General features: G+C 46.9%; 1 protein-coding gene across 2 annotated transcripts; it reads right to left on the reverse strand.

Moving 5' to 3' along the window:
- Positions 1-626: 626 nt before the first annotated feature.
- CNNM3 (cyclin and CBS domain divalent metal cation transport mediator 3) lies at positions 627-20,347 on the reverse strand. Of its 2 annotated transcripts, none has more exons than XM_060187521.1 (8): positions 18,939-20,346; positions 9,793-9,936; positions 8,648-8,797; positions 8,148-8,317; positions 7,847-7,943; positions 7,381-7,514; positions 6,870-7,008; positions 627-2,856 (listed from the first exon to the last, which is right to left on the reverse strand). In XM_060187521.1, exons 1-8 carry the CDS (start codon positions 20,281-20,283, stop codon positions 2,792-2,794), a joined length of 2,244 nt encoding a protein of 747 aa, XP_060043504.1. In that variant the 5' UTR covers positions 20,284-20,346; the 3' UTR covers positions 627-2,791. The 2 variants fall into 2 exon arrangements, with proteins under 2 accessions (XP_060043504.1, XP_060043503.1); XM_060187520.1 differs by lacking the exon at positions 627-2,856 and adding an exon at positions 4,291-5,035 and having other exon boundaries at positions 18,939-20,347.
- Positions 20,348-20,569: the final 222 nt, after the last annotated feature.

Consider the following 20,569-nt stretch of genomic DNA (forward strand, 5'->3'; position numbering starts at 1 on the left):
TCTCCCTTCTCTCTCAATTTCTCTGTCTCTATCCAATAACAAACAAACAAACAACAACAAAAAAGATTCAATTTCTGGTACCTCCACAAGCTAGAGTTGAGTAGTGCTTGGGGGGAGGGGATGAAAAATTAGCTATAGCTGGAGAAAATATTTGCAAACCAAAAAGCTGATGGAAATAGTCTATAGAATGTGTAGAAGAGTTCTTAAATCTCAACAATTTAAAATAATTCAGGCAGAGGGTAGATAGCATAATGGTTATGCAAGGAGACCTTCATGTCTGAGGCTCCAAAGTCCCAGATTCAATCTCCCGCACAAGCCAGAGCTGAGCAGTGAGTGCTCTGGTTTAAAAAAAAAAAAAAAAAAAAAAAAAAAAAATCAAGTAGGAAATGGATTAAGGCACTTCACAAAAGAAAATAAAGCAAATGAGATGTCACTGCACATACCAGAAATGACTAGAACGAAAGTGACAATACCAAGATTTTGGAGATGCTGGGTTATCCATCCATTGTTGGTGGGCATGTTAAATTGTACAGCCACTGAAGAAGTCTGTTAGTACATAATAATCTAGCAATTGGATTTCTGGATACTTAGCTCAGAAAAAAAGAAAATCATTGTTTACACGAATATATAGTGAATGTTCATAGCAGCTTTATTTGGAATAGCCAAAAACTGAAAACCACCCAGATGTCTTTAAATGAGACAATGAGTAACACCATGGAATGCTATGGAACAAACTATTGACACATGCAACAATCGGGATGAACCTCCAAAGTATTGTGCTGAGTGAGAAACATCATCCCCAAATGGTTACATACTGTATGATCCCACTTATACATTCTTGCAAAGACAGAATTAAAGAGATGAGAGATTAGTGGTTGCCTGGGATTAGGGCCGATGGTCAGAGGGGTGGTCTGATTCTAAAATAGAGGAGATCCTGTGGTGAAGGAACAGTTTGTATGTCTATACTGAGGGGTGCCTACATAAATTTACCTGATAGAGAACTATACATCTACACTGCAACAGTGTCAGATTCCTGGTTGTGATATAACTATGTAAGATATAACCACTGAGGAAAACTGGGTGAAGGCTACATATGAGATGTATCTTTGCAACTTCCTATGAATCTGTATTTTTAAATATAAAGTTAGCAAAAATTTTTTAAAAAAGCAGTAAGCTCTAATTTCAAATTGGCATCCTGGTTTGGATCCTGTAACAGAAAAAGGACACTACTGGATAAAATCCAAATAAAGTCTAATTTAGTTAAGAGTTTTGTACCATTATTAATTTTTAACTTTGATAATTTATCAAGGTTATTAGATGTTAACAACAGGAAAAGCTAGGTGAAAGGTGTATGGAACTTTGCTGTGAATCTAAAATTATTTCAAAATATAAAATTGAGATGTCCTGACTAATTAAATCAGAATGGGCTGAGACTCGCAAGTACCAGTATTTAATTGCCAGGTGATCCCAATGTGCAGCCAAGAAAGGGTATTCTGGAGAGAGATGACTGTTAAAAGTTTTTCCCACCTGGGATTTCTTTTGGGCAGAACTCAAGAATAATTTCTAAGCAAGCACTGTTCTTTGGCCTTCATTCTCATTGGTCCCAGATAAGGACCCAAAGTCCCTTGAGAGAGGTTCCAGAAATCCTCCTTCCCTGCCCAATTTATGACCCTAGACTTCTGTGATTTACCCCCCCCCCCCCTTTTTTTTATAGAGCTGAAGTGTGGAAGGTATACCTCATAGCTAGTTAGAAAAGGGGGAAAGGTTGAGTGTCTGAAATGTTTGAAAGGGGGGAAAACCAAAAAGCCCTCTAATTTCATGTCATTGCTCTTTTGTTTTGAAAGGTTACAGGGACCTACTTGGTCCATAACCACCCTCCCTCTCCTGCCGTTATGTTCTCTTTGCACATTACTACCTAGGCCAAGGATGCCAAGAAGGAGGGGACAGAATGAAACCAATAATTATTCTCCCTGGTGTACAGCAAGAAAGATTAGCTATAGCCAAAAAGACCCCTTGCTCCCACGAGTAACCTCTTCCTACAACACAGAAAATGGCAATACTGTTAGTGGCAATAAAGTGCCACAAACAAGCAGAAAGAGCAGGGCTCCTCAGTGCCCCCTGGAGGCTATCTTACTCAGGGCTTCAGAGAGGTCAGAAAAGCAACCTCCCTCCACAGGAGGGAAGTGGCTGGTGGAATGGATCTGTGGGCATTCATGTTTTTATGTTTGGCACACTGAGACAGACTGGGGCAGATGCTTTGAAACATGGCATTATAAGGGAAGTCAAAAGTTCACTGTGGTTAAGGCCATGGATTTGAAACCCCAGTCCAAACTGGTGCTCTTGGCTTGCTCAAATGTGCTGCCAGCAGCAGAAAGTTGGCAAAATAAAAAGCAAAGTGAGCATAGGTCACTGCCACATAAACGGCAGTAATCATGCTTACACTCACGTCATGGCTTGGCCTGAAGAGGTATAAATACACTGCACTGTCACAGGGAGAAGGCTGTGCCCAAGGGGTTGGAGATGACACTGTTCCTTTCATTCCTTCCAGAAGCAACCCTGGAGGGCTATAACCTCGCTGGCCCACATTTCCTAAAGGAGAGTAGGGCCTGCTGAAGGTTTCTGGCACTGATGCCTGGTACTAAGACCACCCAGGACCCACACCTACAAAAGCCATCTAAAACGTGGCCTGGAGGGGATGGGGACAGACTTGCAGGAAGCTGCTCCTCTGCTCTCTCCAGTTCCCCAGGTGCTTGTCCATTCCCCAGAGCTGGGGCTGCCTGGCAAACAACAGTTAAACTCCTGGGTTCCGCCCAGGGCTCTCCTCCATGGGGAGGCCAGGTCTGCTGTGGTTGGACCCTAGAAAAGAGAGGGCAAGGATTAGTTTTAGAGCTAGTGAAAGGAGCAGCCAAAATCAAGTGTTAAGATCCTCCATAGGACAGGAAGGGGCAAGGGAGGGCAGAGGTGGCTTAGGATGCTTCAGGAGGAATCAAGGCCTAGCTGTCAGTGATTAGTTAAGATCACATTCAGCCTAACAGCCCCTTACAAGAGAAACTATTGTGAGGATGGGTGCCATCACTTAAGCTGGGCATGGTGGGAGTAGTTGTTTTTTTGCCCATAGGAGGCCCAAGTGATGATGCTACACAAGAGGACAGTAAAGTGGGGCTCCCATTGGAAGGAGGCTCAGTTCCTAAGGCTGAGTAGGTATTCCTGCCTTCCAGAAAAAAAAAAAAATGACAAGTAGCAATAAGGGACAAGAAATGCTCAGTCAACCCAGTGGAGAAGTATCTCCCAGCTTAGGGGGAGCCAATATGCAATGCTCCTCTCAGTGGCTAAAGGTCTGGGAAGGGAAAGGAAAGAGGAAAGTGAAAGGGAAGATATTTACCTTGGGTGGTTTCTTAAAACAAAAAATGCTCATTAGTCCACAGTCATTTATCAACTGCAGTTTCCAAGTGTGCCAAAGAGGGAAAGGTCTACTGGGAAAACAGGAAGGGGGGGAGAATACAGAGATAGATATGTAACAGTCATCATGAAGATGACGACTAGGGCAGCATCATGAAGAAGGAAGGCATGTCGGGAAGCACAGCATCAGAGTGGACTTTCCTTGAAAACCCAGATGACCAATGTGGGGGAGTTATGCAGTATTTAAAGTAGCAGGCAGGGACAGAATTCTGTTTCTATAAAAGGTTAATACTTTTAGTTTTTGTTTGTTTTTACCAGAGTACTGCTCAGCTCTGGCTTGTGGGGGACTGAACCTGGGCTTTGGAGCCTCAGGCATGAGAGTCTCTTTGCATAACCATTATGCTATCTATCCCCAACTCAGTATTTTTAGATCTAAAATATTATATTGTCTCTGGACAACTATCCAACTCCACCGTAATATACAATCTAAAAAACAGAAAGGTTTTAAAAGTTTATTGACAAGATCAGGGACAAGATCAGGGATAATTGGTATAGGCAGTTAAAAACCATTGTGCACATGGAACTACCTAATTCCACTTCAGATGATACTTTCTCTAGCAAAGTTACAGATACTAGGTATAAGATAGGGTGTAGGGTACTAGACACGCATAAACACATATCTATGTTAGGGACAACTAAATAACCTCAAAGTAAAAGTGCTTAACATAGTCCTCTGTGATTAGATTCAGAGCTATTCAGCTCAGCAATCTAGCAGAAAGGCCTAAATAAGGCACCATAAATGCTCTAGTCAGTTACTTATTACTTAAGGCTTAGACATCCTCCTCTTCTACCTTCTATTTCACTTCACTCAATCACTTTATCTACTTTATCTATTTCACTTTATCTACTCAACTAATTACACAATGAAAGTAAGATACATCTCTTGAGTTTTACTGCATTTACTTGTTTGGCCAACACTGTTGAGCAGTGTCCCCAGTGCAATTTCCATATGTGGGGTAACATTAAACTTTCCAGGGCAGGGAAGTACCAAGTACAGAAACACTACAGTTAACCCATAACAGCAGAACCAAGTAGACAGCAAATAAGTTTCACTGGGGGCAAATATCACATTTCATTTAAGTTTCCCATTATGGCTATAGACAAGTTAACGTCTCAATCTATTCAATATCCCCTCTACTGTCTGGAGGTCTACTCCAAAGAAAATGACCCACAGAGTCACAAGAAAGTATTCCCCTAAAAATCTTCATTTATGCTGTGGTTCCTCTATCATTTTCTCTCTCTAAAACAAGGGGTGGGGTGGGCTTGGGGGGTGGCATAACTTGGTTGAGTACATGTTACCATACAAAGGACCTGGGTTCAAGCCCCCCCTCTCCACCTGCAAAGGGATGCTTCACAAACAGTGAAGCAGGTCTGAAGATGTCTCTCTCCTGGGAGTAGTGGATTCGTAGTACTGGCAGAGCCCCCAGGGATAGCCCTGATGGCAAAAAGAAAAAAGTAAGGGTAGGGGAGTAGCATAATGGTTATTAAACAAATATAAAAGAGCATCTTCATGCCTGATGCAGAGGGGTGGGGTGGGGGAAGTATTTCCTTCCAGGGATCTCAAATGAATGAGTAGCTAAAGGGAAAAAGAAAAACAATCAAACAGGGAGTCGGGCTGTAGTACAGCGGGCTAAGCGCAGGTGGCGTAAAGCACAAAGACCGGCATAAGGATCCCGGTTTGAACCCCGGCTCCCCACCTGCAGGGGAGTCGCTTCACAGGCGGTGAAGCAGGTCTGCAGGTGTCTATCTTTCTCTCCTCCTGTCTTCCCCTCCCTCTCTCCATTTCTCTCTGTCCTATCCAACAACAACAACAACAATAATAACTACAACAATAAAACAACAAGGGCAACAAAAGGGAAAAAAAAAACAATCAAACAAAAAATGGGGGAGTGGTAGTGAAGAATCAAATTCTAAATATGTCATAAATATAATGAAGGAAAAACCATCATTCTCACATTTCTGGGTACCTGGAATATACCCTGTATAGATCAAGTAGCAGGTGAAGACAGAGAAGGCTCATATAAGAAAAGTCAGAAACCAAAGGGTCATTTTGGTGTGTGTGTGTGTGGGGAGGATCATGGTTATTGGGATCCAATTTTAATGTGATAGTATGAATTTCTGTACAGAGGGGACCTGAGTTCAGCTTAATCAGAGCAATCTTGAGCAACAAATTTCCAGATTATTATTTTTTATTTATTTTCCCTTTTGTTGCCCTTGTTGTTTTTTTATTGTTGTTGGTACTGATGTCGTCATTGTTGGATAGGACAGAGAGAAATGGAGAGAGGAGGGAAAAACAGAGATGGGGAGAGAAAGACACCTGCAGACCTGCTTCACCGCCTGTGAAGAGACTCCCCTACAGGTGGGGAGCCAGGGGCTCGAACTGGGATCCTGATGCCGGTCCCTGCGCTTCGCGCCACATACGCTTAACCCACTGCGCTACCGCCAGACTCCCAGCCCCTCCCCCCATTATTTTTTAAACTCTCCTACCCAGAGCCAACTCTTCACAAGCTCCTTACACAGGTGCCATACACAATGGAACCCTGGGTGGGAGGGACATTCTTTAAATATTAGTTTGATCTGCTCATACACTTAGCCTGTGCCCTTCTAGGTTTCTGTGATGGTATCCATTAGGTTTCCACCTTATTTGCCAGAACCACAAGTTACCCCAAATTTCATTTTCCTGTGACTTTATTCTAGATGGCTAATAATGTATGAATCTGACCATATTCCCATTTAGTAACTAGTCTCTAAGTCAACTCATCCTAAAAAACCCTTGACAGAAAATGCCAACTTGACATACCCTACTTTCTTTTTTTAATTATTTTTTCTTAAAAAATTTTTTTTTTTTTGCCTCCAGGGTTATTGCTGGGGCTCGGTGCCTGACCATGAATCCACTGCTCCTGGAGACTATTTTTTCCCCCTTTTTGTTGCCCCTTGTTGTTTTATTATCGGTATGGTTATTATCATTGCTGTTGTTATTGATGTAGTTGCTGCTGGACAAGAAACAGAGAAATGGAGAGAGATGGGGAAGACAGAGAGCGGGAGAGAAAGACACCTGCAGACCTGCTTCACCGCTTGTGAAGCAACCCCCCTGCAGGTGGGGAGCTGGGAGCTCGAAATGGGATCCTTACTTAGATCAGTCCTTGCACCCTGTGCCATGCGCACTTAACCTGCTGCACTACCCCTCCCCCCGCCCCCAACATACCCTACTTAAAATGCAACCTGTTTTATATAACTCAGTACCTGAGTTACAAAACAAACAAAAAAACAACAAAAAACAAGGAATAGAAAAGAGAAGACTGTAGGGCTCTGGGGAAGGATGGCAAAGAAAATAGGTCTGTGTGTAACTCATGTGCACATACACATGCCCTTTGGGGTGACACAGTGGGATGTGGTCCCTTAGGACTTACCTGCTGTTGTAGCTGTCTTATCACCAAGAAGTCTGGTCTGGCTTCCTGGGATGACCTGAAGGTCTGGGTTCTCAGGGGACTGGGGAAGGTTCTGGGCTCGGGTAGCCAGGAGTGCGTTGAGGTACTGTAGTCTTGTGACCTGCAGGACACACATATTACCAAGTAGGTACAGTGAGAGCAGCAATATGGAGGAGGTAAGACCACACTGTTCCCTTCTGCCCGCAGCACCTAAACCAACTGAGCAGGGAGAGTGACACTCAACAGGAAGAAGAAAAAGAACTTTCAGCTATTTGAGGACAGACGAGAACAACTAAGCAAAAGGTCTCCAAGATCTACATAAAATAAAATAGATGAGGAGGGCCTAAGTGTACATACATGGACTTGGTCCAGAAAGTCTTACACAGTATCAATCAGAATATACTCTCAATTCAACTAAATCTGTAACCAACTGGTCTAACTCTTGAGGACACAATGCTGGCTAAAAGCTAGAACCAGTGAGCAGCACAGTCACCTTAATGAACTGCAGGTCAGAGAGGGCCCTCACGGTATAGTCGGGACAGTATGTGGACAGGCGAGTACCGTCAATTGGCTCAGGCTGCAAGTCCTGGCGAACAGACTGGAGCGAGGTCACTGGAGACTGGTGAACTATGGAAAGGATGTGACAATCAATGATGGGGAGTCACACAGCTCCCCACCTGGAGGGAACAACTGCACAACCTCAAACCTTCACCCAACAAGTCACCTTAGACAGGAAACAGGGATAGGACATTTGAAAAGAATGGCAAACACAGCTCCTAGGAAAGTTTGCAAGGAAGAGGGTAGGTAACATGATGAGCCCCTTTCCACTCCCCAGGCTGGAGACAGGAAAGTCAGTAGGGCCAGAATCCTCGGCTCTGGGACACCCCAGCAATAACCAGATGTGGGGCGGCCCTGCCAGCCCACAGGCAACCCCAGCTCCGGGAGGGCCTGCAGCTCACCTGAGGACGGTGCTGTCAGGGCAGACACTCCATAGTAGGTGAAGGCCCCATTCTCGAACTTCAGGCCCTCTTTCCCGATCTCCACCTCAACCCTGCCCTGGGAGGTGTAGGGAAAGGGGGAAGGAGGGGCAGGAGAGACACAGATGTACACAGATTACCTTTCCTGCCAGAAGAGAGCACAAGGAGACAGCACCAACCCAAATTACTCAGAGAGTGTGTGGCTGTATGTTCCTCCCCCTTGCCTCAGACCCTTCCCTACTTTCTGAGCAAGTGGGAGGCTCCAGTCTGGGCTCCCAGTTACCTGCAGGATGAGAATGAAATAATCCACCGGCTGGCTGCGCTGGTACAGGTAATGGTGTGCAGCCAGGCGGTTGCTCTCGTCAAACCTCACTTCCTGGTTGACGCTGGGATGCTTCAGCAGGTGCAGCAGGACCTTCTCAGAGATTCGCAGTGGGCTGAACACATCCACCTCTGTCCCATGGTGGAAAAAAGGGACAGTGTCCACTGGGCCCAGAATGGCCTGCATAACCACACCAGACTCTTGCTGCCCGACGGGCTCTTGAGGCCAGCCCATGAGCTGAGTCACTTCCCCAACAAAGGAGGCTGGACAGGTACACACACACCTGCCTAGCAGAAGTGCCCTGAGCCTGGCTCTCAACCACAGGGAGCACATATAGACATCCTCTGGACACTCTCCTGCTCACTGGGAACAGGGTACAGTCAGTGTCTGCCCTGGGGGGTCTCCTGACCCACAGAATGATGAGCAAGAGAGCAGGGACAAGGCCCACCCTTCAACCTCACCTCGAGAAAGGAAGCGTTGGGTGGCCAAGAGCAGCTGAGGTGAGATTTTCACTTTACATTCATTGTCAGACACCTTGAACAAGGAGAATTCTTCTTTCCGTCTGAGAGGAGCACAGAGAGAAGCAGGCTTCTTCCTCACCACAGTGTCTCCTAGCATGGTAAAAAGGCCTGCCTGAGCATCAGCAGTCCTCCACTCGATAACATCAAACAGGGGCATTGTTGCCCATTTCCTCCTCTAAATGTTCAAAGGTTCTCAGGAAAAAAAACACTAACCCTAGGGATTTATCTTTCGCCCTGCTCACTTGATACCTGGCTGCCTGCCACTCCCACCACCAGTGTTCCTGGTGCCTAGTACAGACAGGGCAGCAGCCCACATTCCAGCAGTGCCCTGGAGTACTGAAAGGGCCTGCTCCTGCGCCTAGATGAGAGATGAGAGATGATGATGATGCAACAGCAAAGCAGCTTAGATAAAACAAGAGGAACCCTGGTTATTAAGAGATCCCTTACTGGAAAACGAATTTGAGGGATACTGGTACTAAACAGCAGTAGCTAACTTGATGTTCCTGGGCGATGTTCCTGGGCCTACTGCTATAGTTTGAAAATCAAAAACATTTTTTTTTCCAGTGACAGATTTGTGGGCAAAGCAATTTACTTGAGAGCACAGAGGGGTGGGCAGCACTGTCCTCTGCAGACCTTGGTCATGATACTATAACACAGGGACTTTGATGACACAAATGTGAGTCCAAGATTATCTGTTTGGGGAAGATCTTTTTTTGTCTGTTTTTGTTTTCATTTGTCTTTTTTGTTTTTCATTTTTAGGAATATTTTTAAGGACAAAGCCCTACCTCATCAACTGTGGAATCAAAGGTACAGCTGCTAATGGAGCCTCAAGCAAGCACTGGGACTACAAAGCCACGCATGGGATGGGCTCTGCATCTAGGCACATGGAGTGGGGAGTTGGGTGTGTGTGTGGACAGACACTGATCCACACTGGAGTAAGGAGAACAGGACCTGACCTGGTAGCAGCTCTGACTAGAGATTCAGCCCTGCATAACAATATGCAACCCAGCACCCTCTGATACAAACACACATATCCCAGCAACTCTGCAAGATTAGATAAGCTGGAAACAGGACTGAAAACTCACGGTAATCTTCAGACTCATCCAGGATCTCAGACTTGATGACCTCCTCGATGACATCCTCCAGGGTGACCAGGCCCAGGACCTCGTAGAAGGGGTCCCCTTCACCCTCATTGTTCACCTTCTGCACAATGGCCAGGTGGGACTTCCCTGGGTGGAGAGATGATCATGTTACAGCTTTCAGGGAAGAGGGCCTACCATTTTCTTAATCTCACCTGGAACAAGTCTACCAAGAAAGACAGAAGCTGATATTATGTTCCTATCTAGTACCAGACACTAGGGAAGACTCTCTTGAGTTCTTAAGACTTTCATATAAGCATCAACCTCAATTTACACACAAGAAATCCAAGTCTCAGGGACTATTATGTTCACCTGAACAAGGCCATCCAGACAGTGGCACTGGTGGAGGCAGACCCAGGTTTGTGTGACTCTACTCTGGGAATCAAACAACACTGCACCAGTCAACCAGACCAGAATAGGTACTTACACAACAGCATGACAACAGATACAAAGGCACTAACTCCAGAAACACAGATTCCTCTGGAACAGTCTAAACCCAGTGTGACTGCAAGAGAAGTTTCCCAATTTTGAAAGATGCCTTCTAAATTCAGAAGCTGGGGGGGGGGTCTATATCATCCAAGGGATAAAGCTAAATGTTAAACTGGTCATTAAGAAGTCAAACTGTGTGGCAGAGGAGAAATGCAATGGAACTTTTCAACTTCTCTGCTTTTTCGTGTTAATTTTCTACCGTGTGTGTGTGTGTGTGTGTGTGTGTGTGTGTGTGTTTCATGAAGAAATATACGCTTCAAAAATTTCCAAGTCTCAGAGTGCTGAGAAATATTGGGGAAGTTTCAAAAATATACTTTAATTCAGGCAAGTGCTAATCACTTATAAAATGTTATAGCTGGGCCAAGGAGATAGCACAGCAATTTGTACAACAGATTTTTCACGCCTGAAGCTCTGAGGTCCCAGGTTCAATCCCCAGCACTGCTATAAGCCAGAGCTGAGTGTTCTGATAGAAAAATAAAAACGAAATAAAACAAATTATAATTACCCAGAAAAAATAGAATGTAAGTCATACGATACAACTCAGGGGAAACCAGGGCCTCACACAAGCATGATTTCACTGCTTCTGGAAAACTTTTTTCCCCTCACTTAGGTGACAGAGAGAGACACTACAGTACTTGAGCTTCCTCTGGTGCCATGAGTGGCAATTCCTATGTGGTGTGGGGGCTTAAACCTGGGCCACATGTATGGCAAGGCACATATCCTATCTAGTGAGTTATTCCTACAGTCCCTTTCAAAAGAAGAAGAAGAAAAAAAAAAGGATTGTAGGCTGGGAGGTGGCATAGTGGATTAGGTGTTGAATTCTTTTTTAAAGAAATTTTTTTATTTATTTACCCCCTTTTGTTGTCCTTTTTTGTTGTTGTTGTATTACTGTTGCTACTGATGTCATTGTTGTTGGATAGGACAGAGAGAAATGGAGAGAGATGGGGAAGAAAGAGAAGAGGAGAGAAAGACACCTGCAGACCTGCTTCACGGTCATTCAGCAGTATCAGGCATGAGCCAGATCCCAAGTTCATTCCCTGGTGCTGCTATTGGTGAGGAGGGGGTTAAAAAAAAAAGAGTAAAAAGATAACATTTATGTGGTCTGGGAGGTGGCGCAGTGGATAAAGGGTTGGCCTCTCAAGCATGGGGTCCTGAATTCAATCCCCAGCAGCACACGTACCAGAGTGATGTCTGGTCCTTTCTCTCTTCTCCTGTCCCTCTAATAAATAAATAAATTTATCAACATTTATGTGAAATAGGAGGTGGCACAGTGGACTTTGGACTCTGGAGCATGACATCATGAGTTCAATTCCTGGCACGACATGTGCCAGAGTGATGCCTTGGCTCTCTCCTCTCTCTGATGTTAATAAATTAATAAATAAATATTTTAAAAGATAATACTGACTATATAGTTCATCAAATCTACAAGATGCCATCAATTGTGATACGCATCTTAACCGTAGAGATGTAAAAATACAAAAAGTAATGTGGGGGCCAGGCAGTAGTGCACCTGGTTAAGTGCACACATTATAGTGCACAAGGACTCAGGTTCAAGTCCCTGGTCCCCACCTGCAGGGGGAAAGCTTCACAAATGGTGAAGCAGGGCTCTTTCTGTCTGTCTTTCTCTCCCTCTCTATCTTCCCCTCCTCTTTCAATATCTGTCTCTATCCAATAATAAATAAGTATTTTTAAAAAAATTAATGTGCATCTGTGAACTGAAGAGTGCAGTATTTTGTGTTTACTTTATGCCAGCTAAAAGCCTGAGTCATTTATTAATTTAGTCTGACAATTACATGAGACACGTTATGCTCATTTTACAGTTCACAGAGAAAACTGAAGCCAAGAGGTTCAGTACCCTGCCCAAGTGTAAAATCATTATTTGAAGCAAGGAAGTTGGCTCTTGAGTACACCCTCAGATTACTCTCAAAGCTTTTTACTGAAGAAAGTAGAGGGAATCACAAAAGACCCTTCTTTACAGTGTTACCGTGCCTAAGGAAGAGAAAGCATTAATATCCTTAGACACAAATTTAAAACGAAAATGACATTAAGCTGTCTTTCCACTTTCCAGAAGGAAACAAGCAGATAGTGCTCCAGGGACCCCGGCCTCTTCCTCCAGTGCCATAGCACCGCCTATGTGACCAGGGCTTTAATCTGGGTTACACAAATGGTAAAAGCACAAGTCCATCTCAGTGAGCTATCTCATCAGCCTTTTTATTTATTTATTTATTTTTTTTAAGATTTCCTATGAGAGGAGGGGAAGAGAGGGAGAGAGAAAGATAGGGGCAAAGCACTGTTCAGCTCTGGCATACAGTGGTGCTGGGGATTGAACCTAAGGCCTCCTGAGTCTCAGGCATAAAAGCTGGTGTTGTAACAGGCTGAGCAATTTCTCATGTCCCATAAATTTTGAGTAGCTACATTAAAAACTAACAGCACAGGTGACATCAATAATATACTGTAATGAGCTCATCCTATACATTATACTTAAGATTGTACGTTGAAATGTACTTGGCATGAGTTTTTTTTTTTTTAAATAGTTATTTATTCCTTTTTGTTGCTCTTGTTGTTTTGTTGTTGTTGTTATTGATGTCGTCATTGTTGGATAGGACAGAGAGAAATGGAGAGAGGAGGGGAAGACAGAGAAGGGGAGAGACAGACACCTGCAGACCCTCTTCACTGCCTTTGAAGCGACTCCCCTGCAGGTGGGTAGCCGGGGATCAAACCGGGATCCTTACGGCTGTCCTTGCGCTTTGCGCCACGTGCGCTTAACCCACTGCACTAGGCATGAGAGTATTATTATTATTTTACCAGAACATTGTTAAGCTCTAGCTTACAGTGGTGTGGGGGACTGAACCTGGGACATTGGAGCCTCAGGCACGAGAGTCTCTTTACATAATTATTATGCTATCTACTTCCACTTGGCATGAGCCTTTTTACACAGTTATGATGCTATCTCCCCCAACTCTAGGATCTCTGACTCTCTCAGGGCTGTGGCAAGCCTCCAATCTGAAAATGAAACGAACTCCGGTGTTTTAAAGCAGAGACTGAAAACTTCACCCTTAATCCCTTCTTTTGTTTAATGTCCTTGAACAGTCCTACTGGAGAAGAATGAAGATGGCTGATGTTAATAGCTTAAAAAAGGGAGCCAGGTGGTGGTGCACCTAGTTGAGCACACACATTGCAGTGTGCAAGAACCAGGGTTCAAGTCCCTGGTCCCCACTTGTAGGGGAAAGCTTTGCAAATGGTGAAGTAGTGTTGCAGGTGTCTCTCTGCCTCTCTCCTTCTCTATCACCCCCTTTTCTCTTGAGTTCTGGCTGTTTCTATCACACAAAATAAAAATAAGTTAAAAAATTTTTTAAATAGCTTTTAAAAAAATCAAACATCAAAGCAATTACAGAAGCCAGACTTTCCACCTTCTGTACCCCATAATGATCCTGGGTCCATGCTCCCAGAGATAAATAGGAAAGTTTTCAAGGGAGGGGATAGGATACAGAACTCTGGGGAGTTGGGCGGTAGCACAGTGGGTTAAGCGCATGTGGTGCAAAGTGCAAGGAGCAGCATAAGGACCTCAGTTCGAGCCCCCAACTTCCCACCTGCAGGGGAGTCGCGGTGAAGCAGGTCTGCAGTGTCTATCTTTCTCCCCCCCTCCTCTCTCCGTTTCTCTCTGTCCTATCCAACAACGATGACATCAATAACAACAACAACAACAATAACTACAACAATAAAAAAAACAAGGGCAACAAAGGGGAATAAATAATTTTTAAAAAAAGAAAAAAAAAAGGATACAGAATTCTGGTGGTAAGAAATTGTGTGGATTTGTACCCTTCTTATCCTATAGTCTTGTCAATGTTTTTTATTTTATAAATAAATTAACAATTTAAAAAACACACGTTATTTGTTATTTCCTACAGCTCCAAATTGCTCTTCCTTGAGATGTCTGCATAAGATAATCGAATCTTCTCAAGCCTGCACAATGACTACAGGAACACTTCACCAAGGAAGGTGCCACTCCAGAATATATAGGTTTTGAACTCAGGAGTAAAGGAATAGGCGCTAGAACAGAAGCTACTAAGAAGCTGAGAACTCCAGTTCCAGAAAATTCTAAAAGCATACCCTTTTTTGCTTGGTGTGGTAGGCAGCAGGGTCCCAGCCCCTCCCCTCAAGCTGACAATGAGGTGTGTATGGGTTTGGTAATGCATTTTTCTCTCCCTGTCCCTTTAAAAATGCTTATACTTGGGGGCTGGGCGGTAGCACAGCAGTTTAAGCGCGCACATGGTGCAAAACTCTGTAAGGATCCTGGTTTGAGCCCTCAGCTTCCCACCTGCAGGGAGGTCACTTCACAAGCCAGGAAGCAAGTTTGCAGGTGTCTTTCTCTCCCCTCTCTCGATTTCTCTGTCCTATCCAATAACAAGGACAGTAATAACAACAACAACAATAAACAACAAGGGCAACAAAAGGGAAAAAACAGCCTCCAGGAGCAATGGATTCATAGTGCAGGCACCGAGCCCCAGCAATAACCCTGGAGGCAAAAAAATGCTTACGCTTGTATTTGTTATCCTAAATAACTTTAGCTTTAATTCTAATAAAAAGTTGTAGAGCACATCTTAAACATAAGAGAATTTCTATCTTTTTAAAATATTTATTTATTTACTTATTACTGGATAGAGACAGAGAGAAATTGAGAAGGGGAGGTGAGATAGAGAAGGAGAGAGGCAGAGCTATGATACCTGCAGCCCTGCTTCACCAACTTGAGAAGCTTCCCTCCTGCAGGTGAGGACCAGGGGCTTGACCCTGGGTCCTTGTGCCCTGTAATGTGAGAACTTAACCTGGGGCACCATCACCAGGCCCTGAAAATTTCTTCCTTTCTAAGATTTTATTTACCACATATGGGAGACAGCGAGCAAGCCAGCCAGTGTGCCAGAGCACCACTTCAGAACATGTGGGACTGGGGATAGAATTGGGAATCTCAGGCATGCAAATTCAACACTTTACATACTGAACTAACCACTCCTCCAGGCCCCCCCCTCCACCAACCCACCCCCTCCACCCCACAGTTAAATTTCTACAACCACAGGGAGCCTGCAAATTCATAAGCAAAGAAATAAAGGTTACACTCAAAAGGATCTTAGTGAGGAAAAAATGAAGGTACCTGCCAAAGGAATGCATTGCACAACAGAAACTAAGAAAGTTTCAGACTGTTCACCCTAGAGCAGCTGTTACCACAGGAGAAGAGGAGAGAGGGCAACAGGATTCCCCACTCACCCAGCTAAAACCCCTTATGTGGGAGGCTTTGGGCTTCTACTCCAGCATGGGGCTACTTGAAAACCCAAAACTTCTCCAAAGTCATGCTGAGACCACTACCCCACAACAGGAGCAGCCTGCACTGTGGCCTTCCCATCAACATTTAAACCTAAATTCTACTAGTTATCTTAAACCAAAAAGCAGAAGGCTTCTTGCCAGTCACTGCTCTTTAGCTTCCAATGTGTAGCCACTGATACTAAAGGCTGTCAACAATACTTAAGTCCTGTTCACTAAACTGGTCATGTACCAAATCCAACACTGCACGAGTCAGGAGATCCTGACTGCTGGATCCAAAACATGATGCTGGCCTCCTCTCCTGATAACTCTCCTTCCTTTGCAAAGCAGGCTCTTCCCTTAGCTTCCAAAACATTCTACCCCCTGGTGGCCCTCAGTAGCCACTCCTCTGCTCCTACCCACCATTTATATTCTTGGACTCCTCAGGAGTTTAAATTTACTTCACCCTTGGAAGAAGTGGTTTGAGGGACCACCGCTATACTGATGCCTCTTATTCACCTTCCACTTGCATCTCACAGCAACTGCTTCTTAAAATCATTGCAAAGGCCAGGTGGTAGCACAGTGGGTTAAGTGCACATGGCACAAAGCGCAACAAGGACAGGCATAAGGAGCCCCCGGATCCCCACCTGCAGGGGGGTCGCTTCACAAGTGGTAAAGCAAGTCTACAGATGTCTATCTTTCTCTCCCCCTGCTTTCCCCTCCTCTCTGGATTTCTCTGTCCTATTGAACAACACACCAGCAATAACAACAATAACAATAAACAACAAGGGCAACAAAAGGGAAAAAATGGCTTCCAGAAGCAGTGGATTTGTAGTGCAGACACTGAGCCCCAACAATAACCCTGGAAGCAACAACAACAACAACAAAAAAAAAAATCATTGCAGACACAGACTCCTATGTCCAAACTCACCTGCCCCCCATACCCCCCCCATGTGTACTGCTCAGGGAAGGGCAATGCCCCCACCAAGTCAGATTACTCTCCCCCTCAGTTAATTATAAAGTCCTCCCTTTCCATCTTCAAATGTCCTCTTGATTCTCCTTCCTAGGCTACTACATACCCACATTCAAATCTCTCACTGTACCCCCTAACCACTTATTGGTCTCCACACTTGTCAATCTGTGAGAGATGACACCATGCTCTGCTCAGTCACTGCCCTGGGTGTCTAGTTTCCCAGCTTCACAAGTTGGGGATCTCAGCTGTGTAGACAGAATGGAAGTCTCTCCTACTCACTCTAAGGCCTGCACAGCTGGTCACCTTACTATGGAAACCATCACTGCTTCAGAGACTAAAGTGCCCAAGTAGAGTACTTACCACCAGCTTGCTCTATCCACTTCCAACCTGGGGCTCCCCTTCTCAGAAAGGAGCTGCATGGCCACTTTCAAAGGAAGCTGACAGGAATACCCAAGAAATTCTCTAACAATGCAGTCAGAACTGGCCATCAAAGTCTACCACCCAAACCCAACACACAGTAATAACAATCGTTCAATGCCCAAGCTTTCTGCAAGGATTAGAGACATCTGAGAGCCCCAGCTAGTGACTGTAGTATACAAGGCAAATGCAGGAGCAGCTCAGTCACTAGGGCAAAGTCTTATCTCATTGTCCTGATTGTCCAAAGGCTCACAGAGCACTTCCCAGGCTGGTCTGGGGCAAGGAAACTTCCTAATTGCTAGGAAGTTCAGGCAGTTTTGCTCACATCTTGGACTTACATTATACAGCACTTAGGGCCAAGTCCATCCAGAGTCCTGGGGCTTCCCCCCCCACTCTACCCCCCAAAACCCTATCCTGCAGTTCAGAGGTGAGAAGCATGGATGTCAGTCAAACAACAGTTAAGCTCTGGAGAGCATGTCAAAGCCTAGGGACAGAGGGGACTGCAGAGGAGCCCAAAAGATTTCATTCTTCACACTTGGTGGGTTTTTTTGTTTGTTTGTTTTGTTTTGTTTTGTTTTACCAGAGCACTGCTTAATTCTGGCTTATGGTGGTACAGGAGACAGAACCTGGGTCCTTGGATTTCTCAGAAATGAAAAGTCTTTTTGCATGACCAGTACGCTTCTCCCAGCCCCTCCATCTCAGTTTTCACCTGCAACCTTAATGTTGCTCAGATAAACCAAGGTGAAAAGAGAAAGTGAAAATGGGGAATTAAGGGAGAACTTGGGAGAGCTTACTCAGGATGAAAAAAGAGAAAGTTGAAAATAAAAAATTAAGAGAAAAAAACCTGAGACAAAGAGACTAAACCAGCACCTGTGAAGTTGCATTTGGTGAAATCAATGTGCCAGTTTCTTCCATAGTACAGGGAAGTATTTACAAATCATTCTCTTTCTCATTATACTTTATTTATTATTGGATAGAGACAGAGAGAAACTGAGAAGGGAGGGGGAGGCAGGAAAGGAAAGCGACAGAGAGACCCTGCAGCCCTGCTTCACCAATTGTGATGCTTTCCCCCTGCAGGTGGGGACCAGGGGCTTGAACCTGGGTCCTTGTGCACTGTATGTAATGTAAGCACTTAAACCGGTGAACCATTTACCTGGCCTTCATTTTCTTTAATATTTATTTATCAATGGGAAGGAGAAGATAAAATACCAAAACATCACTCTGACACATGTGATGTCAGGGATCAAACTCAGAACTTCATGCTTGTTAAAACCAACACCTTATCTACTGTGCTACTTCCTGGGCCTCATTTTCTTTTCTATAATCAGAATAGCAGCAACTGTCTTTGCTGTTAATGATGCCCTACTAGCGTAGGTCCAAGTTCCATCCTCAGCACCAACAGCCAGAGCTCAGTGATGCTGTCTTTGGTGAACCCCTCAAAAACAGGCCCAATTAATAACAGCCAAGTGGCTAGACCATACTCTTTCTGCATTCATCTTGTTTCTATCAAGAGTTTGGGCCTGTCACAAAGCCAGAGAACAAAAATGACTGAAAAGAGGGGAAAAAGGATCAGAGTGGATGTGGACATAACTCCTCAATTTGGGGGTCTACCAGGAAAAGGGGCTAGGGAAGGTGCTGTCTAGTCACTCTCTGAAGGGGCATGGGAAGGTGCTGTCCAGTCACTCTCTGAATGACAGTCTCTAAATGTACTTCAAAAGGTCATTCAGATCAATCCCCCACACCACCATAAACCAGAGCTGGTCAGTGCTCTGGTTAAAAAAAAAAAAAAAAAAGTTAAGGCCATTCATCACCTTTACAAAAGGGTTCACTGGCCTCCTCAGGCCCCATGGTCTGTGCCCTTTCCACGGCACGGTGGGAGGGCACTGGTATCTGACTCCCGTCCGCTACTGCCAGCCATTACCTCGCTTGAACTCCTCCAGGACCGCGTCCAGCTTGGTGTCGTTGAAAACGAAGTGGAGTGGGTGGTTGTAGAAGCGGGTGATGGTGCTGAGCGGCGTGCAATCTTCGGGGTCCACAAACGCCAGGTCTTTGAGGTAGAGCATGTCCACGATGTTGGAGCGCTCCTCCTCGTACACGGGGATGCGCGTGTGGCCGCTCTGCATGATGCTGGCCAGGACGCCGAAGTCCAGCACGACGCTGGCGTCCAGCATGAAGCACTCCTCGAGGGGCGTGAGCACGTCTTCCACCGTGCGGCAGCGGAGCACGCCCTTGCTCAGGTCGCTGTACGGGTCGCCGCCGCCGCCGCCGCGCGCCAGCTCCAGCACGCGCTCCCGCAGCCGCCCGGGCCGCGCCGCCAACTCCAGCAGCTGCCCCACCGGCAGCGCCACGGGCAGCGTGAACAGCACCGCCAGGCGGCTGAGAGCCAGCGCGCGCGGCGCTAGAGCCAGTGCCCAGCGCCCGCTCACAGCGGCCGGCACCACCTCACCCACCAGGAACACGAGCCCCGCGCTGCCCAGCACGGCGGGTACCGTGCGCTGCCCCACGGCGCGGTAGAGCAGCACGGCCAGCGCCGCCTGCGCCAGGCTGGCCAGCAGCAGCAGCGCGCCCAGGGCGCAGCCAGCCCAGCGCCGCGCGGGCTCCAGGCGCCGTGCGGCAGCGCGCTCCGACTCCGAGCCGTTCTCGCGCAGCACCTGCACCTCAGCCGGCGCCAGCGCCAAGGCGCTCAGCTGCAGACCCCGCGCGAGCGCCGCCAGCGCCAGCAGCCCCGCGGCCCCCAGGCCCAGCGCCCAGGGCGGCGCCGCCTCCTCGGCCGCCGCGCCGCCGGGCTCCACGCGCACCGCTAGCAGCGCGGAGTGCGGGCGCACGGCCTCGGCGCGCAAGCGCAACAGCGCGTGCCACTCCCCTGAACGGGCTGCGGCCGCCGCCGCCACCGCACCTCCGGGTTCCCCGCCAGTAGCCTGCAGCGCAGAGTGCGGGCGCAGCAGCGCGCGCCACTCGCCGGAGGGGGCCACCGCCTCCTCGGCCGCCACGGCCGGCCCGCCCTCCGGGCAGCCCGCCCCCTCGGGAGCCACCCAGGACCAGGAGCTGTTAGCGAAGCCAGAGCCGAAGAGGCGCAGGCGGAAGGTGGCCTCCGCCTGCGCGTCCCGCGCCTCACCCCCTCTCGCCCACCCAGAGTCCTTGGCTCCGTCCTCCTCCAGACAGACGCCCAACACTCGCGGCCCCGGTGTCGCCTCCCCAGCGGTGTGGCCCAGAAAAAGCGCGGTGAGCAACCAGCCTAGCCGACCCGTCGCCACCTCCGCCGCCATCGCCCGCTGCCCCCTGTCGGCCTCCCGCGCAGCCTACCCCGCCGCCTCCCCCGGGCCAATCGTCGTCAGCCTTGGCGCCGCGTCAACCAATAGGCGGCAGACGAGGGCGGGCCCCAGGATCGGACTAGGCTGCGCCGGGGAGTAAACAAGCGGCAGCACGATTGTGGGACGGGCTGGGGGCGTGGGCCCGGGGCTCTACGGGTCTGGATGGCGGGTGCTGAAGCCTGGGACTTGGGTCTGCTAGGTGGAGCATCTCTTCCCCACAAGCCATAGGCGCGCGCCAGGA

Source organism: Erinaceus europaeus, chromosome 3, assembly GCF_950295315.1.
Source record: "Erinaceus europaeus chromosome 3, mEriEur2.1, whole genome shotgun sequence".
Classification (NCBI taxonomy): domain Eukaryota; kingdom Metazoa; phylum Chordata; class Mammalia; order Eulipotyphla; family Erinaceidae; genus Erinaceus; species Erinaceus europaeus.